At 39.2% G+C, this 27166-nt stretch overlaps 1 protein-coding gene and 1 long non-coding RNA gene across 2 annotated transcripts; one reads left to right on the forward strand and one right to left on the reverse strand.

Annotated features, from left to right (window-relative positions):
- Positions 1-1867: 1867 nt before the first annotated feature.
- On the reverse strand, positions 1868-10906 carry LOC115925486. The gene is made up of 4 exons (XR_004064749.1): positions 10520-10906; positions 6816-7042; positions 6168-6393; positions 1868-4733 (listed from the first exon to the last, which is right to left on the reverse strand). It is a non-coding gene; the product is annotated as an uncharacterized LOC115925486 (long non-coding RNA).
- An 8152-nt stretch (positions 10907-19058) lies between these two features.
- On the forward strand, positions 19059-23982 carry LOC115925231 (mucin-5AC-like). Its single transcript, XM_030988839.1, has 3 exons — positions 19059-20409; positions 22898-22996; positions 23948-23982. The coding sequence occupies exons 1-3, from the start codon at positions 19059-19061 to the stop codon at positions 23980-23982; spliced, it is 1485 nt and encodes a 494-aa protein (XP_030844699.1).
- The last annotated feature ends 3184 nt before the right edge of the window (positions 23983-27166 follow it).

Raw genomic sequence — 27166 nt, forward strand, 5'->3', positions numbered from 1 at the left:
GAATTCGTCTAATTGCTACGCAAATTCTACCTTTAATTAAACGTAATTAAACGGCGTGATACACCCTTTCCTGCATGTAAAATACACGACGTGTAAATCGATTTCCACACAATCTGTCACGAATGGGATCCATCCTGAATGGAAAAATGTGTATGTACGAAGGTTTACAGTTCGAGATGGTGTTATTGTCCTGTTTAGGTACTTTGTTCAACTTTTTGTCTTGCGCTTTAAATTGATGATTCAAACTTTGTAGAGTGATAGTTCATGCCATTACATATTTTTAGAATCAATTTTTGAAACACGGTTACATTAAAAACATATTTTAAAAATTAATTAACCTAATCTATTTTGAAGAGCGCCCTCGCTTTTATCCTCGTATCGACGTACCTAATAATATTGCACTTTACTTTTATGTCAGCTTTTTTTCTGGTCAATATAGAGGTTTCTTTCAGCTAGATTCCTTTCGTGTGCATTCAACCTTCTTTCAAATTGGTCTTACAACTGATTGGATTCAAATGTTTGTCCCTAAACGGAAAATGTGCTTAAATAGCGCATTGTTCTTAATATGTGTGCCATGTTTTGTCAATGGAGGCTTCTAATTGTAGCCACTGCCCCCTTTTAAATATAAGACGGATTATCTACAAACTATATTAAAACCGTGTAACAATTTAGGAAATTTATCAATGAGAATTACAAAAAATGATTATAGATTATTGAAAATAAAATTTAGCCATGCCCATACATTCAGTAGAATTGCCTTAGTAAGATATATTGAATGTCTTAAATCATAGATGTAATTTTAATTTTAACGGGGCATTGCAGGAAAATGTGAAAAATAGTATTTGACAAAATATTGTGCATCAGTTTATAAAATGTACATTGTATGAGTGATGAGGGGCAGCATTGTAATGAAAAGCTTGACAATTTTGGCCCTAGAATATAGTTTTTTGATTTTGTTGTTACATAAGAGGGTTTTCATGACATGCAGTGAAATCACAGGGTTATATCAATGCCCTTCTAGTTCCCAATTTGCGACATAGAGTAGAGAACACCGATGTGTTTTGAACAGCTATCATGTTTCTGTGGAGATCCAGAATATAATCTAGCTCTGAGCAGATGTTTTACTTTTCTCGGAATCTCACAGCCCTTAGTCCAAATATTTTTACTTTACTTTAGCGGCGTCCTACCGGTTTCTCGTAATATGATGGACCAGGACTCCCCTCTCCAAATCTCAACAACCCATTTCACATCAAGTCTCTCTTAATCACACCAAGGCACAGCTGGCAGCCATTATACTTAAAGTATGTGGCGTCTACACTCAGGGGCGGATCCAGCCGGCGAAAAGAGGGGGGGGGGGGGGGCAAATCTTGAGAAAACAATTTAGCGCCGACTAAGCCGGCCGGTGAAAAATGAGAAAACGCGGGGGGGGGGGGGGGGGCTGGGTGTAGAAGCACATTTTTTTTTTTGGGTACAGTTTTAGAGGAAAAATTTAGCGCCGACTCAGCCGGCTGTGAATAAGCGGGGGGGGGGGGGGGGGGGGTAAGAGCACATATATATTTTTTTAATATATTGGGCCCACTTCGTGAGAAAATATTTAGCAGCGATTCATCCAGTCGGTGAATACGCAGGGGGGGGGGGTGTAATATTTTGTTTTGGTGTGGGCGAAATTTAAAAAAAAAAATTTGGGCGCCGCTTTTGTTTTTGTTTAAAAAAAGGTTAAATTTACGTTATTATTCTATTTTTTTAAACATTTTTTTTAGACTAGAGGGTGGGGGGGGGGGGGAGCAGGGCCGGAAAAATCGCCACGTGGATCCGCGTCTGTCTACACTGACTTAATGGCACAAACGAACAATTCAAAGACATGAAATTGCAAAAGAATAAATCTCATCCAGTTTGAAGTACATGTAGTACAATACTGATAAAATCGTTTATTAAAGATATAATTCTTCTGTCAATATTGTTAGAAGAAACACATTCTTGGTAATAATATAACGTCGGGTATTTAGGGTAGCTGAACAACAACAAATGTAAAAACACATAGATGTTTATACAGGCAAATAAAGTACAAATTGCATTCAGAGAAAGGATCCATCACCAAAGAAAAAAACAAATTATAATAGAACCTACAAATGTACTCGTTATTACACATCTCATGATTGCAATTAATATAAAGATGTCAATACAAGTTGATACTATGAAAGAGAGAAAAGACTAATGCACATGCCTCTCAAAAAAGACATACAAAAGACATAACCTCGCACTCATCAGAGCGAAACTGGAGAACATAGAGCCAAAATAACTACACTACTTTAAGATCCTTTCCTATCCAATCCAACAAGTCTGAAAATTTGAGACAAAAGGCATCATTATGTAATTGCTGAACTAACCCAATTACACATTCCTCTATCGATTGATTTGCTTGAGAGGAATACCTATAGGGGGGGGGGTATCTGAAATGATATGTGACATCCCATCAAGGAGTGAAAAGAAAAGTAAAGGAATGCAACATGATCGACCCCTCCCACATATGCTCCAACTTGAGATTCCAGTTATCTGTCTAAACAATTAATTCAATTAATAAGAGCAGCAGCCCCCCCCCCATGACATCAGTGCCCTCTCAGTAACTCAACCCATGCTAAACTATTAACACTACCGATTAATTATCAAAAAACCAAGATCATGACAAGATATCAGTTGACAAGTCTTAAACTGCCTATAACAGGAATATCAATTATTTAAGTTAAACTTACACTGTACATGCACTATGTATTTTCTGAGAAGACTGTAGGTATTTGTTTAACCTTTTCCCTCATAAAAGATAGAGAGATTATATAAAACTTGCACACCAGAGAATTCGAAAATTTACCAGCAATTACCCTTAGCTTAATTACCTAATGTGATGGGTGTATTTTTGCTACCAAAGAATACATGCCAAAATAAAATCAATATGATTTTAAAGAATTGTATACATTTGAATGTGGGCAATTCAACTAAAATTGACCATGAGCCGAACTCATGAAAATTGGCAATGACTTCAAAAATATATATTTCCTGTAATGACAAATTTAGTACCAAACACAGGAAAAAAGGTATACAAATAGGAAAAAAATCACCCCGTTCTTTTCTTTGAGTAGAATAATAATATTGAAAATTGTTTACGCATGGCTTAATTGGGTTAACATCTAGCAAGAACTTTAGTACCCCAAAAATGCTCCAAAAAGAAATTGTATAGCAATTGTAAATAGTATAACCTTATATTTAAACAATTATGTTCAGAGTATAAGCTTTTGTTGATACCTAAATAAGACTTATTACTTATTGAGCTCTAAAACTCATACAGTTTTGAATTAAACCGACAATGGTTAATGAAAGAAATGAAATCCCATCGCAAACACAAATAAAAGCAGTCACAAAAAGTCAACACCACCCTCTCCTCAGAAAATACATGCCTATAATTGTGATTTCAAAATTCTGTAATAACCGATACATTGGTTAATTGGTGTGAAAAACCTAAATACAAGCTAAACATAATGAATAAAAAGATTGATTAAAAAGATACTTCATTCTGAGATGACTCTTTTGTAATTAATCAAAATTGTAATAATAATCATAATGCATGTAAGTACTTTAATTGCTGATTTAGAGAGAAGGAGAAAAAGTACATGAGAGGGGAGGATAAAATAATGAAGAATGGAAAAGAGAAGAATGAAAAACAATAATATGGTAAGCAAAAATAAATAAATACAAACATGACAAAGATAATTAAAATCACAGTTGGTTGTTAAGGAGTTGTACGATATAGGGAATAATTGAAGTGCGGTGTCTCTCAGTTCTACAATAGGGTATAGTTATGTGTAGAGAGTTTCATAGTTCATGGCAAGAGGTTTGGCGACGAGTTGGCGATAGAACATAATTCGATCTGGTGATGACTTAAACAGTTTGAGAGAAAAGGATTCAAGAAGGGCAAGACGGCAAGAAGTTAGACTCTGGAGAGAAACGAGTGGTTTCATACAACTGTTCTTATCCAAGGATAATACAGCAGACACGTTTCTGCACTTTCTTCAGACTGCAAGATAACTGTTCGGGAAATTGATGTGGACCAAACTGGAGAAGCGTATTCTAGCGAAGATCGGATATATGTCGAGAAGATGTCTGCTAGATCTTCACATGATACTCTGAGATGTCGTAAATGTATAGTCGCTTGCCGGCACTTGATATCATATCAAACACTTGGAAATTCCATTTGAGATCTGACTGTAACTCCCAGAATTGTCGGAGTGGTGCAGTTTTGGATGGCCTTGTGGTCTAGGTGCAGCATTTGAAGGGCTGGTTGGATACACTTGAGGAAAACTTACTTGGATTTGGTTTTGAACTGCTCACGTGAGTAAAATTCCTTGTCCATTACTAGCTAGTACTTCTGTACTTGTCATGTCTAGTATAGTTACACAGAGTCCAGTTTCTCTCCAACTATTCAGTTACATACTGTGCAATGCAGTGAATGCTCCTGATGGTAAAATGTATCTAAATCACTGACTGTTCTTGCCCCTTTTAATTCTCCCGCAAGATGTCTGAAATGACCATGGTTATTTCAAAATCGCATGTCTTTTCAACTGGAGTTCACCATTCTTGGGATGTGCTGTTTTGTTTTGGGGAAACCAGGTGAATATTGCTCCACTGATAACTTTGGTCGAGCCATTTGATGCAGTGTTGAAGTTGTTCCTTTGCTAGTAGCTCTATCAAATAAAAGAAACAAAACAGAAAAGAAAAAAATCATTAAATTTTGATAAAAAGTGAAGGAATAATGTAATAACGGATGCTGAGCTTGAGCAAAGCTGCAAAGGAGATAAAAAAAGGGACACCAATCAGACTACTGTAAGATAATTTCTCATTTCAACACTTCGACACAAATTTCCTTACGTGCTTGAGGCTCTATTTTGTTTCCTTTGCAGGACTTTATCTGTTTCAAAGTATTGCAGACTGCTGGCCTCAACTTATCTTCACATTACTGATTTTTTTTTAAATAAATAGTGTATAATATAGGCTTAAACACTATCATTTTAATCTTGAATAAATACCCTTTTTACTTTGTACAGATTAATGTGGCACATTTAAACATTAATATGAATATCATAAGTAGGTGTTTCTTCTAAATGATCCAACAGATGCAATACTAATTGGTAAAGATCGAAAATTACATATCTTGAAAACAGTCCAACATGAAGAAAACTGCACGTTCTCGCAAAACAGTTTATGTTATGCCTCAACAATAACGTTTGCTGTAAAAAGTGCGTGACTATTTCAACACTCTATGCTAGTGGGAGGCGGGTCCGCCAAAACATATATCTTGAGATCAAAGTATCATTAGATTAAATTTTCATTCCTGGATTTTGTACAGTTTGGGGTTTCAGAGATTAAAAAATAAAAAATAAAATCCCTCCATTGTGTAAATTCTATAACGTTATCTGTATTAAACAATGTGAGAGTTTTTTCTATTGGCATAAAGAGAAATCCTTATGTGACCTTTGACCTACTTACCCCAAAATATAATCAGATTGTCTTCCTAAAGTGATACATACATGTACTATTAGCAGGTTTGAAGTTCATACCTCAAATGATTACTAAGATATCGCAATTACAAGGCTTAAAACGCATTCATTAAAAAAAAAAGTGGCAACAACCAAAGGAAATTGGAAATGCCCTTTAGGCTCCCTGCACCAAAAGCAGGCATGGTGTTAGGACTTGTATGTGACAGAAGTAATTGTGAGGCAAAAGAAGCTGTGAAGGTGGAAGGATAGCGAGGATATCGTACATGATCAAGAATGTCAAATGCAATCAGATCTATAAACGAAACTTAAAACAGAATTGGGTGTACAGAATCATGCTACTTGTATGACATCAAAGTATGCCCCCCCCCCCATGCCCCATGCTAAAACAAAATTCACTCAAATGTGAAGATGCAAGGAAATTTATAAAATTGACTTAATCTCTGGGAAAATCACAAATGATGGGAACACTGGATGTAGCATTAGGTGTATAGGATCATGCTACTTGTATAGCATCAACGTATGACCCCCGCCCATGATGATTATACGACTGAGAGTGCGTCAACCATGATCACTGCTGTTAATGAGACAGCCCCACACCCATTGCTGCTTCGATGTACTTACCCCAATATGTAATTTCTTTCATAGCAGGTAATTAGCAGGCAAGTGGTTGTGTCTAAGGGTTGAATAACAGCTTCAATTGAGGCAAAGTGTCCCCAGTGCTGTCAGCTGCACCATAATCAGGCACGGTGTTTAATAGGACTTGTTACAGAGGTAATTGTGAGGCAAAAGAAGCTGCGAAGGTGGATGGATAGCAAGGATCTCCTACATCTTCAAGCATGTTTGGTTTCTGTTCATAATAGATGCAATATTAACATGAAATTACACTAATTTTATGACAGCTAGCATTCAAATCAATGTGAAGATGTAATCAAATTTATAAACGTAACTTAAAACAGAATAGGGTGTACAGAATCATGCTACTTGTATGACATCAAAGTATGACCACCCCCCCCCCCCCATGCCCCATGCTAAAACAAAATTCACTCAAATGTGAAGATGCAAGGAAATTTATAAAATTGACTTAATCTCTGGGAAAATCACAAATGATGGGAACACTGGATGTAGCATTAGGTGTATAGGATCATGCTACTTGTATAGCATCAACGTATGACCCCCGCCCATGATGATTATACGACTGAGAGTACGTCAACCATGATCACTGCTGTTAGTGAGACAGCCCCACATCCATTGCTGCTTCGATGTACTTACCACAATATGTAATTTCTTTCATAGCAGGTAATTAACAGGCAAGTGGTTGTGTCTAAGGGTTGAATAACATCTTCAATTGAGGCAAAGTGTCCCCAGTGCTGTCAGCTGCACCATAATCAGGCACGGTGTTTGATAGGGCTTGTGACAGAGGTAATTGTGAGGCAAAAGAAGCTGCGAAGGTGGATGGATAGCGAGGATCTTCTACATCTCCAAGCATGTTAGGTTTTCTGTTTGTATTAAAAAGATGCAATATGAAAATAAAATTAAAAAATTGCTCAAACGGCATTCGATCACTCCAATTTGAAGATGCAAGCAAATTTATAAAATTGACTTAAATAATGTTTGGAAAAATCACAAATGATAGGAACCACTGGATGCTGAATTGGGTGTATAGGACCACCCTACTTGTATGGTGCAAAGTATAACCCCCCCCCTCCCCCTTATGGCTTATATTCATGACTGAGAGGTCAACCTTGATCACTGCTGTCAGTGTAAGGGTTGAATAACAGCTTCAATTGAGGCTTAGGGGGGGGGGGGGGTAAATGTCCTTTTGCGGTAATTGTCAGGGGTGATTGTCCGGGGGGGGGGGGTAATAGTCTATAGAACCCTATAACAACACGTACTACACCGATGCAGAATTAGGTGCATAGGATCATTACCCCCCCCCCCCCTCCCTCCACTATAAATAGCTTTCCCTGAATTGTTCAAGTCAGTGCTTATTGTGTACTACTGTATATGCCCTTTGCTTGTTCGTATTGTTAGATTACAACAGTAATTACCAAAACAATATCATTTTTTTCTTCAAAAATAGAGTTGGGCCAGTGTATGATCCTAAGAAACAATTTTACCAAAAAAAAATTACATTGATAACTCATTTCAATGAAAACATATAAAATCTGATTGATTAAAATATAATGAAATTATAACATAAAGAACAATTAATATACTCCACCTACAAAATATTCAGTGAAAAATCCTGGTTATTATGTGTTAATGGCCAATAACATGCTGTCTGCTCCATAATGCATCATCATTCCATTTTGCCATTTAATGGTCCCAAATACAAAAATAGATTTTTTTTTTTTTTTTTTTCAAATCTTGTGATGTGTATTTCTAACAATGAGTTATTCCTATCATTCTCTATCTTTATGAAAAAGAAAAATAATAATTGCAAATTACAATTATGGATGTGGCTCTTTTACTTGTCCTTGCATGGCCCTAGCTTGACTTCCTGCAGGGTACTTTGTGCCAAGTTATTTCTCTAAGAGTGGAATTGATGTGAGGAATATTGCCATTTTCAGTAGGGGCACTGGTCTGAGAATGAAGATTGTCCGCATAAACAAGAATATCCTGGTAAACGCGGACAAGTCTCGACCTAAAAAAATAAGGATAGTCTGCAATTTTCACAGACGTTTTTTCTTCTTCGGTGCTCTGCGGGTACAGGGTTCCTGATCCGCGTGCTGGCAATTAATGCGAAAAAACGGATTCCGCGTAATAAAATACCCCCAGTTCACCGTCTACTTTCTATGGGTTGTCCGTCTTCCCTAGGATTTATTGTTCATAAAAGTGAAAGTCTCTGCGTAAGTGTAAAATGCATTATGGAGCATCATCGCGGAATTCGTTTTTCGCATCACCAACGCGCGGATCAGGAATCCGGATCCTTCACAAAAATGTGGATGATCCTTATTTTTCTGGATGCGAATGGTCTGCGTTTACGAGGGTATTGTCGTTTATGCGGACGATGCTTATTCACGTACCAGCACCCCTACTGATTTTGTGAATAAACCATTGTTGTTGTTTTTTATCGTGTAGGCCTATATAATCTACAGACATGTGCAAGCATTGCGCACAATGAACCGTTAGGCTATACTTTGCAGAGTCCTTGAATGAGTGGTGGAATATTTCACAAGCATGTCAAGAATTTGTAGACAATATGGTCATCTTGACTATAAAATAATTATTTAAAATGAAATACCTACATAGTACATTGGCTATATATAGCGCCAAACATGCCAAATGAGGAGAGTGAGCAGCACAAATAGCCGCAGTATTATCAAGGTTTGCCCAAAATTTCATTGAATTTTCTGTTGATCTAGACAGAGTCTATCATAAAGTCTATCGATGCGCAAACGCTAGTGAAACAAAGTGCAATGGAATAAAATCAAGCTTTCAAGGGGCATTTTTTGCAGTTTTTCAACGCGATTTTGAGCTGTGACTGTGAGTGTGAATCAGATGAAATTAAATAAGAGAACTGATTTTTTAAGGTTATTTAAACTGCAGTATGATTTTGAAGCATCATAATGATTTAGATCTATATTCAATATTCAATTGAACAATAATTTACATTTTCTCCTATTTATAATTTAGTAGGCCTAGACACCTAGATCTAGATCTAGGCTACCGGTATTTGTTTTGTAGACCTAGAAATCTACATAGGCCTAGATCTACATGCATGTGTGGAAAAGTAATAGGAAATCCAATGAGTTTTATGACGTCGATTACCGGTTAATTAATGGCTAGACCTTATGCATTGAAATTATAGGAGTGTGAAGTGGAATTTGGTATGCTCAAGTTGGATGAATTTTGATTGTACAACACTTTTTCGTAGAAAAATTGCCAACACACACACACAAATAACGATAGAATCACACACAGAAAAGTTTATATTTGGGACTAGATCTAGATAGGTCTCATGAAATACAAAGGCAAATGGTTTTCAAACAATATTAGTCCTTATAATTAGACTCTATCGATTATTCCTCTGACTAAGATGAATATCTAGATCTATATATTTAAAACTTACGGGGCAAACCCGGACTTTAGTGCCCCAGCTGAAAATCTCAGTTTATTATGGATTTAATATCAATAATATTAATTATGCTAATATATGCAAATATAAACATACCAAAACTTGATGATTTTTAATCATTTGACGTCATAAAAAGCAATTTTAAGCCAAAAATAGCAGCGAAGTAGGGGATCTCCTCTTTGCTTGATGCGAGATACTAGCGAACTGAAATAACCGAATAAAAACTATGGTGAACTAAAAAAAGAAAAGAAAAAATCAAACCACCTCTGAAATTACCTTTGAAATGTTTATTAATTTTTTCTTCCGATATGCGCACATGATAGGGGCAGGTTGGGATGGGATGGGGGGGGGGGTGCTCAATAGTCGCCAAATTTGGGGTAAAAGGGCAACTGGCCTTGGGGGCAGAATAAAGAAAAGAGCCACCCCGGAAAAAAATTAGAAAAATGATTACAAAGAAAAATAAGTAAATAATAAATTTAGCCCCCCCCCAAGGCCAGTTGCCCTTTTACCCCAAATTTGGCGACTATTGAGCACCCCCCCCCCATCCCATCCCAACCTGCCCCTATCATGTGCGCATATCGGAAGAAAAAATTAATAAACATTTCAAAGGTAATTTCAGAGGTGGTTTGATTTTTTCTTTTCTTTTTTTAGTTCACCATAGTTTTTATTCGGTTATTTCAGTTCGCTAGTATCTCGCATCAAGCAAAGAGGAGATCCCCTACTTCGCTGCTATTTTTGGCTTAAAATTGCTTTTTATGACGTCAAATGATTAAAAATCATCAAGTTTTGGTATGTTTATATTTGCATATATTAGCATAATTAATATTATTGATATTAAATCCATAATAAACTGAGATTTTCAGCTGGGGCACTAAAGTCCGGGTTTGCCACTTACGGTATACATTGTAGATATTTTTGGAGTGAAGACAAGGAACCACCAGCAGGGCAAGGCTAGCTGCGCCGACCAGCTGAAACTGTATCTGATGCTAGCCGCAGGTATGCGAGCTCTGCGGGTCTAGCGGGGACGCCGGCGGTCGACGCCAGTCCTGGGCGTACTGCAGAGAGCTAGCCTTGCCGGGTCGGGCTAGCTAGCCCTGCCAGCTAGGCCGGACCCATGGGGAGCGTCGGGGTTTTAATGCCCCCTTTTCCTTCCAAAAAAAGCACAGAATTTTCAAATAAATGTTCAGTTTACGCATTCAGAAATGCCTCAGAATGTACCATAAAGCATCTTATAGTTCAATTTTTTTTCCGGGGCCCTTTGGCCCCGGACCCCACGCCGATTTAACACTTTATGTCCCTCCTTTAAAAAAAAACCTCTTGGATTCGCCGCTACAGCGGGTCGAGCATGATGTATTTCGCATAGGCTGCACTCCCTGATAATACGCACGCGTATTCCGCACAAGCATTCCCAGCAACTTACTGTTACAGAATATAATCTAAAGGCGACGATCTACAGAAGCTGAGTAGCGCGCGCGCGCTGGAAGACTTGTTTCCTCAGTATCTTACTGGGTCATCAGTATATTCTAGGTGACAATATAGTTCCAGTACATGACTATTGCAACTATATCACCTAGGTTATCAGATTATATTCTGCTCTGATATTAACCGACCACATTGGGTAATCCGCTACGGTACTTTGCTGACTCGATTATTGGTATCAGGTGGAGCAAGAAAGATAAAATAGTTAACTGCCAGTGTCAAAAAATAAGGAGGCATCAAAATATGCTCATCTGACCGTGATTAAATGCCTAAAGCGCCTAAGCTTCCGGGGGCTCTGCCCCCTGGATTCCACCTAGGGCCCTAAAGGGGGCCTTAGATGCTCATCTGACGGTAATTTAATGCCTAAAACCCCCGATTTCTGAGGGCTCCGCCCCTGGATCCCACGCCAAAATTCCTGCCAGTGTCACAAATAAGGTATACAAATATGTTCATCTGACCGTAATCAAATGCCTAAAAACCCTGAGCTTCCGGGGGCTCTGTCACCTGGACCCGGCCAAGGGACCTATAAAACGGGGTTTAGCAAAATTTTGCCAGTGTAAAAACAGTATATGACATGCCAGTGTCAGAATAAGATATAAAAAACATGCTCATCTGTCAGTAATTAAATGCCTAAAACCCTTGAACTCCCGGGGCTCTGCCCCTGGACCCCACCAGGGCCCTAGGGCGGGCCCCTGAATGCTTATCTGACTGTAATTTATTGCATTAAACCCGAGTGCGGACAAGGTATCAAAATATGTTCATCTGACCGCAGGCGCGTAGCCAGGGGGGCGGTGGGTGCAGTCCCCCAAAACGCCGACCAAATATGAGAGAAGAGAAAAAGAAGAGGACGTAGGAAGAAAAGGAGCAGACAAAGAACATTTTTGAATTTCAGACAAGGATTAAGAGTCGAGAACGGTAAAACGAATTGTCTTCTTTCTCTAACAATGTAATGGAACGTCAAAGCTTCCGCGCTTCGCGCAGGAGGGGGGGGGGACTGAACTAAGACAAGGATAAAGAGTCGAGGGCGGTACAGCGAATCGTCTTCTTTCTCTAATGATTTAATGAAACGTGAAAGCTTCCGCGCTTCGCGCAGGAGGGGGGGGGGAGGAAAAAACTGAATTCAGACAAGGATTAGGAGTCGAGAATGGTACAACGAATCGTCTTCTTTCTCTAATGATTTAATGAAACGTCATAGCTTCCGCGCTTCGCGCAAGAGGGGGGGGGACTGAATTAAGACAAGGATAAAGAGTCGTTGGCGGTACAGCGAACCGTCTTCTTTCTCTAACAATGTAATGGAACGTCAAAGCTTCCGCGCTTCGCGCAGGAGGGGGGGGGGGACTGAACTAAGACAAGGATAAAGAGTCGAGGGCGGTACAGCGAATCGTCTTCTTTCTCTAATGATTTAATGAAACGTGAAAGCTTCCGCGCTTCGCGCAGGAGGGGGGGAGGAAAAAACTGAATTCAGACAAGGATTAGGAGTCGAGAATGGTACAACGAATCGTCTTCTTTCTCTAATGATTTAATGAAACGTCATAGCTTCCGCGCTTCGCGCCAGAGGGGGGGGGGGGGGACTGAATTAAGACAAGGATAAAGAGTCGTTGGCGGTACAGCGAACCGTCTTTTTTCTCTAATAATTTAATGAAACGTCAAAGCTTCCACGCTTTAATAATGTAATAATAATAATAATGTAACTTATATCGCGCCAAATCCACTCTGTGGAGTGCTCAAGGCGCGTGTAAACAGGAAAAAAGATCAAGACTTGAAAAGAAATGTTTTGAGATGAGTTTTGAAAGAATCAGAGGATAAACATTTTTTGATGTCTTCAGGAAGGCCATTCCATAATTTAGGACTAGAGTATGCAAAAGATCTTTCCCCCACGTTTTGGTAATTTTGGGGGTTACAAGAAAATTGGAAGTGGATGAGCGTAGAGGTCTTGCAGGAGTGTAGTTTTGGATTAGAGAGATAAGGTATTGAGGAGCAGAGCCGTGAACGCAATGAAAGGTGAGCAACAAAATTTTGAAAACAATGCGATCTTTTACTGGGAGCCAGTGTAGCGACTGCAAAACTGGGGAAATGTGGGTACGCTTGGTGGTCAGAGAAACAATACGAGCTGCAGCGTTTTGAAGCTTCTGAAGCTTGGACACTAGATTCTGGGGTAGATTGATTAGGAGGGCATTGGCAAAATCAAGACGGGAGGAAATCAGAGCATGAACTAATTTTTCGGTGGCAGACTTGGACAAATATTTACGAATAAAACCGATATTACGCAAGTGGTACCTTACAGATCTACAAATATTAAGAACTTGGTTAGACATTGTCATATGTGAGTCAAACATAACACCGAGATTGCGACACGTTTGTGACAAGTGAATTATGTGGCCAGAAAATGAAATGCAATTGATATTAACTTTACTAAGCTGTACTTTGGAACCAAATATAAGGAATTCACATTTGTCTAAATTTAATTTCAAGGAATGTGCGAGCAACCAATCAAGAACATCAGCCATGCAAGATTCAAGGCGATGAACGGCTCGTTCTGCAGCGGCTTGATCTGAATTGAAGGAAATCATAAGTTGAATATCGTCTGCATAAATATGATAATCTATGCCATGTTGTAACAAAACTTGTCGCAATCTAATTAAATAAATTGAGAAAAGAGTGGGCCCGCCCACAGAACCTTGTGGTACTCCACAAGAGAGAGGCAAAGCAACTGATTTGCAACCATTAATACAAACGATCTGAGAGTGGTATGACAGATAAGACTCGAACCATTTGTATGCCTCACCCTTGACACCAAGTGAACTAAGTGTGTTCAAAAGGATAGTGTGATTAACGGTGTCGAAGGCGGAGGACAAGTCTAGCAGCAGGAGAGCAGTTGAGTTACCCCTATCCATCCCTTGCAGGATATAGTTGGACACATTCACAAGCAGTGTTTCCACACTATGATGGGTTCTGTAACCTGACTGGAAAGGGTCGAACAAATCATTGTCCAGAAAATAATCCGAAAGACGAGAAAACACAACCCTTTCAAGAATTTTGAACAAAAACGGTAGGTTTGAAACTGGTCGATAATTTTGGAGGGAATTTCGGTCCAGAGAAGGTTTCTTCAACAACGGAGTAACATGAGCTATTTTCAATGAGGAAGGAACATGTGCCTGCTCTAAACTCAAGTTAATCAAGTAAGAAAGGATGGGAGCGAATGTGGAGGAACAGTCCATTAATAATTTAGTGGGAACAGGGTCTAACTGACATGATTTGGGGGGTAGTTTACGTAAGAGTGACATAATCTCATTGGGGGTAGTAGGTTGTATTACTTCAAAGGAAGAGGAAGTAAGGGGATGGTGTGGTGTTTTGTCAGGTGATAAACTGTCGCAGATGGTCTTGACTTTCGTCTGGAAGAAGTGGATGAATGTAGAGGCCATTTGCTGGCTATCCGTGTGGGCTGGAAGTGGTGGTAACTGTCGACGATTCAGAAGTCGGTTTGCTACTGAGAAGAGCTTTCTTGAATCATTCCGACAGTCTTCAATAAGATCTACAAAGTATGAGCGCTTCGCCTTTTTCACAAGTGAATTTACGAGGTCACGCTGGGCACAGTACAGTTCTTTGTCAGTCTGAAGTCGGCCATTGGCCCTCCATTTCCTCTCCAGTTGTCTACGTAACCTCTTCTGAGTACGAATGTCATTGGTATACCACGGACAGTCTGCATGATTCCTCACTTTCCGTGATCTCTGAGGGGCATGAGCATCTAGAACCCTCCCGAGTTCTAACTTGTATTGATGAACAGCTTCTTCAACACTACATGTAGCAGGAGCAGTGATGTTGCAGTCAGTAATGCTGTTCGCGAAGGTCTCTCTGTCAATATCTCTGATGTTGCGACTGACATATGTAGAGTGGGTCCGACTAGGCTTAGCGAAGTTTAGCTTCCATAAGATTGCAGAATGGTCGGAGATGCCAGGTATGACCTGAGGTTTCGAACACAGGATTTGATCATCAGCGTTCCGCACCATGACAACGTCCAGGGTGTGACCCTTGTCATGGGTAGGAGATTTGACTAGCTGGGAGATGCCGTGACCAGCTTTGCGCAGGAGGGGGGGGGGGGGACTGAATTCAGACAAGGATTAGGAGTCGTTGGCGGTACAACGAATCGTCTTCTTTCTCTAATGATTTAATGAAACGTGAAAGCTTCCGCGCTTCGCGCCGGAGGGGGGGGGAACTGAATTCAGACAAGGATTAGGAGCCAGAACGGTACAACGAATCGTCTTCTTTCTCTAATGATTTAATAAAACTTAAAAGCTTCCGCGCTTCGCGCGGAGGAGGGAGCCTGAATTCAGACGAGGATTAAGAGTCGAGAACTCTACAACGAAATGTCTTGTTTCTCTAATAATTTAATGAAACGTCAAAGCTTCCGCGCTTTGCGCAGGAGGGGGGGGGGGACTGAATTCAGACAAGGATTAGGAGTCGTTGGCGGTACAACGAATCGTCTTCTTTCTCTAATGATTTAATGAAACGTAAAAGCTTCCGCGCTTCGCGCAGGAGGGGAGGGGGGGAACTGAATTCAGACAAGGATTAAGAGTCGAGAACGGTACACCGAATCATCTTCTTTCTCTCATAATCTTATGAAACGTCAAAAATTTCGCGCTTCGCGAGGTAGGGGAAAAACTGAATTCAGACTAGGATTCAGAGTTGAGAAAGGTAATACGAATCGTCTTGTTTCTCTAATGATTTAATGAAACGTAAAAGCTTCCGCGCTTCACGCGGGAGGGGGGGGGAAACTAAATTCAGACGAGGAATATTTTCGAGAACGGTACAACGAATCGTCTTCTTTCTCTAACGATTTTAATGACACTTAAAAGCTTCAGCGCTTCGCGCGGGAGGGGGGAGCCTGAATTCAGACGAGGATTTAGAGTCGAGAACTGTACGACGAATCGTCTTTTTTTCTCTAATGGTTTAATAAATCGTAAAAGCTTCCGCGCTTTGCGCGGGAGGGGGGAACCTGAATTCAGACGAGAATTAAGAGTCGAGAACTGTACGACGAATCGTCTTTTTTCTCTAATGGTTTAATGAATCGTAAAAGCTTCCGCGCTTCGCGCGAGCGATGAAAAACTTAATTTAGACGAGGATTATTTTCGAAAACGGTACAACGAAACGTCTTCTTTCTCTAATAATTCAATGAAACGTCAAGAGTGAGGGGGAACTCGCCCCCCTCCCCGCATTACGTCACTGCTGGTCACCATTACGTACCAATATTTGGCTCGCATAATTTCAAATTTGCCCCCCCCCCCCCCCCCCTAAGAAATCCTGGATCTGCGCCTGGGTTGAAGTGTTGAGTGTGAAAAATCAGGTTAAAAACCCATCTTTGTTTTTGTCCGTTAAAGTGTCACACAACGATTCAGTAAAGCACTGGAGAGCCTCTCGAATTGTAGCCTGTAATGTTCACATTATGTGAGAGAAAAACGGTTTAAAAAAGGGGGAAAATCCACCCTGATTCGACTGGTTTCGTTAAAAATAGAACGTGAGAGAAAAAGATCGCAACAGGTTTGAGCAGAATCCGATCAAAAAAAATATCACTAATTTGCTTCTTACCATGGTGAGGTCCTCTTCCATCCTACGTACTAAACATTTTGTTGACATGTACATCATATGTGTTCCTCTTTTCATATGTATAATTATTATATGTAGGGTGCATGTTTAATTGAAACCCTTTTTATAATTAAGTGAATGTTTATCAAGTTGTTGGAACAATTATCAAATTGGGGAATACGTCACAAAGTTGCCAATTTGTCTTTGATCGATCCCGTGATCAAAAATACATAACTTAAACAAATACTTCTCACGCTGCACCAGAAACGTGTTACATGTCTTTGCTTGTTCTATGTCAACACATCGACAGGACTCCCGTATACGTTCGAGGTACTTCTTCCACCCTGAGGTTGGGCAATATTTTCCAACACTTTGCCAATAGTTAACCCAACCATCTATTGGGCAATAATTTCGTATTTTGCCCAACAGTTGGTCAAGATATTCCAAACAAGTGGGCTACCGTAGTCGGACAGTTGAAGGGTCATATCCTTGCCCAAATGTTGGTCAAAATACGAATCAATTATGCACGTGTGAAGTAGGGTACTTACGTTTACCAATACCACTGGGCAAAATATTGCCCAATAGATGGTTGGTTGACTATTGGCACAACGTTGGGCAAAGCGTTTAAAAAATATTGCCCAACCTTTTCACAGTGCATATGAAATGCATAGTTGCTGCTTAATATGTGCTGCTGTTGTTCTGATGAAATATATTTCACTACATGCTGATGAGTTTATTTTAATTTTTTAAGCAGATCATAACCAATATAAACAGGCTAAATACAAACACTTTCTTTCCGTTGCTCTACGCCTATAAAATAAACTCCCTGCATTTCTAAGTTGGAATGGGTGAACAAACACACATCTGAAATCCGACCTCTACAATTTATTATTGTTATTTTGCTGATTGAGTTAGGAACAGTGCCGTGTGTCCTCTGAAAATGTGTTATGAAATCCACTTATTATTATCATTATAATAATCATTATATTTATGATTATAACAATAATAATTATTATTATATTACATATATATTTGCATCGTATTGCATCATAATTTGTTTCTATAATCTTAGTGGCATTAACGGAATGAAAATGAAGAAGTGTTTCGGAAAAACTCACTCAGTCGTGAAGCTTCTCCTCATTCTTTGGATGACTTTCCTCATCCAAATTGCAGTTGGGGGTAAGTAACATTGAATAAAAGTATACCGGTCAAGAATATAGATGTTCATTTTCCATTATCGACTTAGTATTCCAAGTACACATACATTAGATGTGAACAATTAAATGTGTCATTATTGAAATAAAACGGGAGCAGTTTAAAGATTGTCTAACAAAAAAGGCTTGCAAATTTTGTGAAAGCAGATTACGTTCTTTTGATTATATGTTTGATCTACAGTAAGGAAACGAAACAAAATTAATGTTGAACGCACAATGTACTAATAAATACATTGAATTGAGTTGTTTAGAGCATAAATGAAGCATTCTAAATATCTATAACTTATCATGTTCTGCTATTGAATTTGTTGTGGTGAGAACACTGCAGACTTTGTATAAGAGCTTCTGTAACTGTAACATTCATAAACAAGTTAGAAACTAACATGCAAAGCACTAACAAGAAATTCAATTGTTTCCAAATAATGTAATATAGTTTGGTTTTCATTGGGGTATGATAATCTCACTACTTTTGCACACAACATTTTTCAAAATATAAGACATATAGTCAAAGCCAGTGGGGTACGCAGGATTTTTTCAAGGGGGGGGGGGGTTTAAAATCGGGTCCAACATTTCCCAACGACACAGGAAAATTTGATAATCGCGCCGGCCAAAAAGTAGCTCAGTGGGGGGGGGGGGGGGGGGGGGGGGGTAAGCGGACACTTTTTTTTTGGGGGGGGGGGGAGTCCAAAAAAAAATCGCAACGACTCAGCCAGCCGAAAAGTCGCTCAGTGGGGGGGGGGGGGTAAGCGGACACTTTTTTTTTTTTTTGGTCTCGAATTTTGAAAATTTGACATTTTGCTCCGTTGGGGGGGGGGGGGTTAGGTTTCTTATAGGGGGGTTTACACACATAAAAATACCAAAGGGGGTGGTTTAACCCCAAAAACCCTCCCCCTGCGTACGCGCCTGGTCAAAGCAGTATGATGGAGTGACAAAAGTTTACGGATATTTAACAAAAAATTGTATTAGGAACTGTGTTTCTTAATCGGTAATTTCTCATATTTTACACAAATTCATTTAGTTCAATTATTACCAAATAAAATGCATTGATTTTTTCCCTCAGGAACAACACCAGGAACGGCAATAGTTACAACACCGGGAATATCCTTCAATTCACCACCTCAAACAACACCAGGAACTGCAACAGCTACAACACCGGGTACAATGCCTGCTTCTAAACCGGATACAACGCAAGCTACTACACCTGGACCAACATCAGCTACAACACCTGGAACAACACCAGATACAACACCGGGAAAAACATTCGGTTCAACACCTCAAACACCACCTCAAACAACACCGGGAACTTCATCGGCTACAGCACCGGGTACATCGCCAGCGTCCACACCTGGAACAACATTAGCTTCAGCACCTGAAACAACATCAGATACAACAGGGGGAACAACATTCGGTTCAACACCTCAAACACCTCCTCAAACAACATCGGGAACTTCAACAGCTACAGCACCGGGTACATCGCCAGCTTCTAAACCTGGAACAACATCAGCTACAACACCTGGAACATCACCAGGTACAAAACCGGGAACAACATTCGGTACGACACCTCAAACAACACCTGGAACAACATCAGCTACAACACTTGGAACAACATCAGATACAAATCTGGGAACAACATTCGGTTCAACACCTCAAAGACCACCTCAAACAACACCAGGAACTTCAACAGCTACATCACCGGGTACAACGCCAGCTTCTACACCAGGAACAACATCAGCTACAACACCTGGAACAACACCAGGTACAAATCTGGGAACAACATACGGTTCAACACCTCAAAGACCACCTCAAACAACACCAGGAACTTCAAAAGCTACAGCACCGGGTACAACGCCAGCTTCTACACCTGAAACAACATCAGCTACAACACCTGGAACAACACCAGGTACAAAACCGGGAACAACATTCGGTACAACACATCAAACAACGCCGGGAACTTCAACAGCTATAACACAGGGTACAACGCCCGCTTCTACACCTGGAACAACATCAGCTACAACTCCTGGAACCACACCAGGTACAAAACCGGTAACAACATTCGGTACAACACCTCAAACAACACCGGGAACTTCAACAGCTACAACACCAGATACAACACCGGGAACAACATTCGGTACAACATCTCAAACACCACCTCAAACAACACCGGGAACTTCAACAGCTACAACACCGGGTACAACATTTGGTACAACATCTCAAACACCACCTCAAACAAGACCTGGAACAACACCAGGTACAAAACCGGGAACAACATTCGGTACAACACATCAAACAACACCGGGAACTTCAACAGCTACAACACCGGGTACAACGCCAGCTTCTACACCTGGAACAACATCAGCTACAACTCCTAGAACCACCCCAGGTACAACACCTGGAACAACATCAGCTACAACTCCTGGAACAACATCAAGTACAAAACAGGGAACAACATTCGGTACAACATCTCAAACACCACCGGGAACAACCCCAGGTACAGCACCGGAAACAACTCCAGGTACAACGCTGGGTAAAAAACCAGCTACAACCTATCATCAATATAAATATTTAAGAAAAACTAAAGCACCACTTCGAATTTTTGATATTATATACATATTTTGGTATTGTACAGAGCGCCTTGAACAGTCTTTTAGAATGGATAAGTGCGCTTGATAACTTGACATTTGTATTATTATATGGGCACAAGGTGTACACCGAATGTACTCGTAGAGCTAGATTAATATTTGGTGCATGGATATGATATTATTAATTTACAGTACGTTAGTTTTAGTTCCGAGCACGTGAGAGTGGGTATATGTATCAAGTATCTCTATATTGATAGAATATCGCTATTGTTGTTTGTTTGATTGTTTGAAACAAAAGAAAGGTGTACACAAAAACTAAAATTACCATGACAGAAAGTTAGTGAAGTAATGATAAGAAGTGAGTAAATAATGCCATTCATCATACACTTTATGGTCTTAGATTTCTTTCATTGTTCGGGATCGAACATGAAAGTGTCAATGACGTTGGTTTGCGATGGATATTACGACTGTGACAATTATGAGGATGAATCGTTGTGTCGTAAGTATTGGAATAGCTCCTTAGTTTTTATACTGACATTATGTTTGACTACATCACATTGTTCTGACGCGTTTACGTTCCACTGCCTACTACCAAATACATGATATAGAATACATCTTACGCAAATTTGAAGAAATCCCAATTAGCATACTCCCTAGTTAGTTCCACTTACACCAGGAATCTGTTTCATCAATCTTGTTATTAATAAATAACTCTAAAATTCTATACAAAAATTGCTCTCAGCCAATCAAATGCAACGATTTTAGTAGCCTTTAAAAGTTTTATAAACGTTGCATGAAACAGATCCAAGATATACGAACAATATAAAGTATTGTTGGAATAAGGATGCGGAAAAAAGGGCCATATTTTTCGCATTCTCTAACATTCTTCTCCACTGTTTTAAGAAATTGTGAAATTCATTGGTGTCTTGAATTTTAACAGTGAAACTTCTTCATCCTTTTGAAAACAGACTTGTTTTGTCTGTCTCGTGGAGTTCTCTTGGATATTTTAGTCACTGGGGTTGCATATGAATTATGTGCTCTCGGCCTATCAGGGGGTCCAATTTTGTTCCATCGACTTCAAGTTTTCACAACGTGATAGAAGACAAAGACTGATCCTGATGAGTCACCCATTTCACTCATACGATTTTAACCCTCAAAGTGTCATCACATTAATTGATAACAAGTGTGGCAGGCTGACTGTAGCTGTGAGGTTGACCCCCCTCATCCGACTCAAGAGACCCCATGAAGTCGGGTTCAATTTTGTCAATATGAAGTCGTATATCTGCATATGAGGATAGGCCAGTCTTTATGTTTTGAAATGAAAAGAGATTTTTCCTATACAAATTATATCCATATTATTTAAAGGAAAATGCTCTGTTTAAGGGGCGTCGGATATCGAGCGATCCCTGTTCAAATTTGGTCGCTTTTCCGATTTTATATGTCCAGTTATTATTTCTACGAGTAAAATTTCGTGCATGATGAAGATGGATTGAAACCGACATGACTTTAGGTTCTGTTCTGGGAACTCTGAAAGATACAATTATGTCTACAAATCTTTGGGGAATGATCTTTCCTCTAACTAAACAAAGAGGGTCAAACGATATGGATAATATAGGTCTTTATCGGGAGAGGCACCCAGATAAGCTGTCAGTGCACGATGATCGAAGCTTATCTACCAATCTCTAGTTGTAGAACTGATAAGAATCCTCTATCGGTGACTTTTTATTAAATTAATTTGTTCATACTTCGTTTATTTTTGTCTTATTTCCCCTTACAGATTCAGCAACATATATTGAGGAAGAGGAATCACATTTCATATCCTTCCCACACACCAGCACAAAACGATTCTATAATGCAATCTTGCTAAAAACAAACGCTACGAATGGATTTCGAGTTGTGTTCCGAGATTTGTATCTCCAGGGTTATTTTAATGAAGTCCAAATAGGGACAGGTAACGATCCGTCTGGCATACAAACTGGCATCACAACTATTCATGGACACATAAACTACGAGCCTGATGATGTCTATGTAGATACCAATGAAATGTGGTTTGCTGTCATAGGAGCAAATGGTTACTCCGGGCTCCGAATGGACGTTGAGATCATTTCCATTGACCTATCAAGTGAGTGTTGAAATAATTTTCTTTTAAGATATCAGTGGAATCTAAAGTTCTGTCTATTGAAGCAGTGATAACTGGTGTCTCACTAGTTATAAAATGAGAATTATTCAACACCGGTCGACTGATGAAGATAATTTATGTTTCAAGTTTTACCAGAAATAATAATATAAAAAAGGTGAATTTTTAACGCGCCTAATTACTAAAAGTATTCAAAGAAAATCTAGTGTATTCAATTTTTAAATTTTAAAGCCAATTTAGCTACTCATAAATAATTTTTTTCTCCATCTTTTATTTTGTACCAGCCTCATTTGCCTGTTCAATCTCCAACATGAACGTGTCACCGACTGCCCTCTGCGATGGAATTTACCAATGCAATCATTTCGAGGATGAATTAGCATGCAGTAAGTCAATACAAAATTATATTTAGTAATGCGTTCTTTCCCAATATTACAGGTATTTACTGTACTTCATAATTTTCTAGCATATGTTAATTCTTAGATACTATGACAAATTTGCTCTCAGCCAAATAAATGTCAAGATTTCAGTAGCTTATTACAGTTATCATAACTTGTTATTGATCGTTTGAATATGGGTGCGGAAATATGAAGACTTAAAACTCCCATTCTTTTACGTTCTTTTCCACTTTTTTATGAATTTCATCATTCCATTAGTGTATTGCAGTTTTACGATGAAGACGGTCTTGAATAAAGACTTGTTTTGTCTGTCTCATTGAATTTTAATGGATAATTTAGTCACTGGGATTATGGCTTGTGTGCTCTCGGCCAATTAGGGGTCCTATTTTGTTTCATCGACTTTGCACAACTTGGTAGAAGCCAAAGACTGGTCCTAAATAGTAACCCATTTTTAATACTCATATGATTTTGACCCTCAAAGTACCATCAAATTCATCGATAAAAAGTGTGGCAGGCAGAGGGTAGCTGTCGGGTTAATCATCGTAAATTGCCTCGACTGACCACATGAAGTTTTGTCCAAGCACCAGATATCATCATTTGGAAAACATATATGTCTGCATATTAGGACAGGCTGGTCTTTATATTTTGTAATGAATAGGGAATTTTCCTATTCAAATTGTTTCCATATGATTTAAAGGAGAAATTGCTCCCATGTTATAAAGTTGCGTCTGATATCAACCGATCCCTGTTCATATTTTGCAGATTTTCGGGTTTTAATGTCATGTCATAATTTCTACTAGAGAAATTGTTCGCACGTGGTGATGGGTTGAAACCTACTTGATTTTGGGCTCTGATTTGGAAACTCTGATAGATACGGTTAGGTCTATACATTTTGGGAGAATGTACTCAAACCGTATGTAAAATACAAGTTCTTTTCAGGAGAGGCTGCCAGATTAGCTGTCGATACAATATGATGAAACTTATCTCTCAATCTCTTGTTGAAGAACTGACAAGAAACATCGACAGTTGACTTTTTTCCTTTATTTTTCCCCCTTTACAGATTATTCAGCAACTTATCTCCAAAAAGGCGAATCACATTTCATCTTCTTACCACACACCAGCACAACACGATTCTATAATGCAATCTTGCTAAAAACAAACGCTACGAATGGATTTCGAGTTGTGTTCCGAGATTTGTATCTCCAGGGTTATTTTAATGAAGTCCAAATAGGGACAGGTAACGATCCGTCTGGCATACAAACTGGCATCACAACTATTCATGGACACATAAACTACGAGCCTGATGATGTCTATGTAGATACCAATGAAATGTGGTTTGCTGTCATAGGAGCAAATGGTTACTCCGGGCTCCGAATGGACGTTGAGATCATTTCCATTGACCTATCAAGTGAGTGTTGAAATAATTTTCTTTTAAGATATCAGTGGAATCTAAAGTTCTGTCTATTGAAGCAGTGATAACTGGTGTTTTACTGGTTATTAAATGAGAATTATTCAATACCTGTCGACTGATGAAGATAATCCATGATTTAATTTTTACCACAAATAATAGTATGAAGAAGGTGAATTCTGACGCGCCTAATTACTGAAAGTATTTAAAGAAACATAGTATATTCAATTGTTACATTTCTGAGCATTATGAGCTAATCATAAGTTATTTTTCTCTCCATCTTCTATCTTCTACCAGCCTTATTTGCCTGTTCAAGCTCTAACATGAGCGTGTCACCGACTGTCCTTTGCGATGGAGTTTACCACTGCGATCATTACGAGGATGAATTAGCGTGCAGTAAGTCAATAACAAATAATATTTAGTAATGCGTTCTTTATAAATATTATAGGTTTTTTGTATTGTAATTCATTATTTTCTAGCATATGTTAATTCTTAGATACTATGACATTTTGCTCTCAGCCAATCAAATGTCAAGATTTAAGTATAGCTTATTACATTTATTATAACTTGTTATTAATAACTAGTTTCATGAAACAGGGCCCAGGTACACAAACATGGTGTTGGAATACGGGAGCGGAAATCTAAAGACTTGAAACTCTCGTTCTCTCAAATTCTTTTAACCACTTTCTTATGAATATCATAATTACATTAGTGTATTGCAGTTCTACGATGGAGAAAGTTTTAAAGACAGACTTGTTTTGTCTGTCTCATTGAATTTTAATGGATAATTTAGTCACTGGGGTTATGGCTTTTGTGCTCTCGGCCTAATAGGGTGTCCAATTTTGATCCATCGACTTTTCACAACTTTGTAGAAGCCAAGATTGGTCCTAAATAGTTACCCATTTAATACCATACGATTTCGACCCTCAAAGTACCATCAAATTCATTGATAAAAAGTGTGGCAGGCAGAGTGTAGCTGTCGAGTTAATCCCCGTAAATTGCCTCAACAGACCACATGGAGTTTTCTCCAAGCACCAGATATCATCATTTAGAAAACATGTATGTCTGCATATTAGGACAGGCCGGTCTCTATATTTTGTAATGAAAAGGGAATTTTCCTATACAAATTGTGTCCATATGAGCTGGTGGACTACATTTAATTTAACCACCTTATGGAAGTCATGCAGTCGGCTTATAAGATCGGGAATAGTGTCGAAAGTGCTCTTATGAAAGTTTCAAACGAAATTTCTCACTGCTATTTACAAGCACCAAATGGTTCTGCTTGTCATGTTGGACTTATCCGCTGCGTTCGACACCATTGATCATCATGTCTTACTTCAAAGACTATCCGGAAGGCTTGGTTTAAAAGGTTCAACTTTGCGTTGGATTGAATCTTACCTTTCTGGCCGATCTCAGGTGGTGCGTATTGGTGACAATATATCTGAACCTTGTCCTCTCAAGTGTAGGGTGCCTCAGGGTTCGGTCTTAGGCCCGGTACTCTTTACTATCTACATATTACTACTTGGAGACATCACTCGTTACCATCAGGTTCAGTTTCATTTCTACGCTGATGACACCCAACTCTATCTCACATTTCGTCCAGGGGATGCTTCGGCTACCTTCGATCAGATGGAATCATGTATGAGTGACATACAAGCATGGTTGAGTTCTAATTTCCTTAAACTGAACCCAGAAAAGACTGAAATGATGGTGCTTGGATCTCGTCACAATCACTCAACTTTTCAACCTCGAAATCTGAACATTGATGGTCATGCTACCTCTTCATCAACTTCAGCTAGGAATTTGGGAGTCGTCTTTGACCATCTGTTCAATATGGAAAAGCATGTTTCATCCATTTGCAGAAGTGCAAATTTCCACCTTCGGAATGTCAGGAGAATCCGTAAATACATTTCGAAGCAGACTACAGAACAGATCATCCATGCCTTGGTAACTTCCAGATTGGACTGCTGTAACGCCCTCCTGGTAGGTGTCCCTTCCTCAGCCATTTCTCGTTTGCAGCGAGTACACAACAACGCAGCCCATGTTCTTACTAATTAGGCAGGGAAGTATGCGCGAATAAGTCATTTCCTTCGTCAATTGCACTGGCTACCGGTAAAGAAGAAGAGAATCGTGTTCAAGATTTGTCTGACTACCTTCAAGTGTCTGCATGGTCAGGCCCCCCAGTACCTCTCTGAGATGGTATTAGTAACGCAGTCAGTGAGGTCAGAGAGGTCTTCAGCGGCTACGAGACTAGTCGTGTCAATGACTATAACGGTTACGTATGAAGACAGGTCCTTCGCCAAAGCTGCACCCGTCCTCTGGAACTCTCTTCCTTCTCATCTTAGACAATTAGAATCCACAGAACAATTTAAATCACAGTTGAAAGCGTATTTATTTATCTGATGTTTAAGTTTCATGACTTAAAGAACTATATGTGAACTGTATTATCTGTTTGTCCAATACTTGAATTTCTGTTTATATCAGATTTGAATTCCTGTTTATCTAAGATTTAGGTTTAATAACGTTTAGAAATAATATCTGTTGAACTGTTTTGTGTAATCTGCTTATTCATTTTTGTCGCGCCTTGATCGGAAGTTTCGGATGCGTGCGCGTTATAAACTTATATTATTATTATTATGATTTAAAGGAAAAATGCTCTCATTTGTTAAAGGGGCATCTGACTCTATCAACCGATCCCTGTTCAAAGTTTGTAGATTGACGTGTTTATAATGTCATGTCATAATTTCTAC

The sequence above is a fragment of the Strongylocentrotus purpuratus genome, unplaced genomic scaffold (genome assembly GCF_000002235.5).
Source record: "Strongylocentrotus purpuratus isolate Spur 01 unplaced genomic scaffold, Spur_5.0 spur5_scaffold_18, whole genome shotgun sequence".
Taxonomy (NCBI): Eukaryota; Metazoa; Echinodermata; class Echinoidea; order Camarodonta; family Strongylocentrotidae; genus Strongylocentrotus; species Strongylocentrotus purpuratus.

Coding starts and splice junctions, on each gene's coding strand:
- LOC115925231 (XM_030988839.1), top strand. CDS start 19,059: ATGCCTGCTTCTAAACCGGATACAACGCAAGCTACTACACCTGGACCA. Junction 20,410..22,897: donor AGCACCGGAAACAACTCCAG/GTACAACGCTGG, acceptor ATTTTGTACCAG/CCTCATTTGCCTGTTCAATC. Junction 22,997..23,947: donor CGAGGATGAATTAGCATGCA/GTAAGTCAATAC, acceptor AGTTCTTTTCAG/GAGAGGCTGCCAGATTAGCT.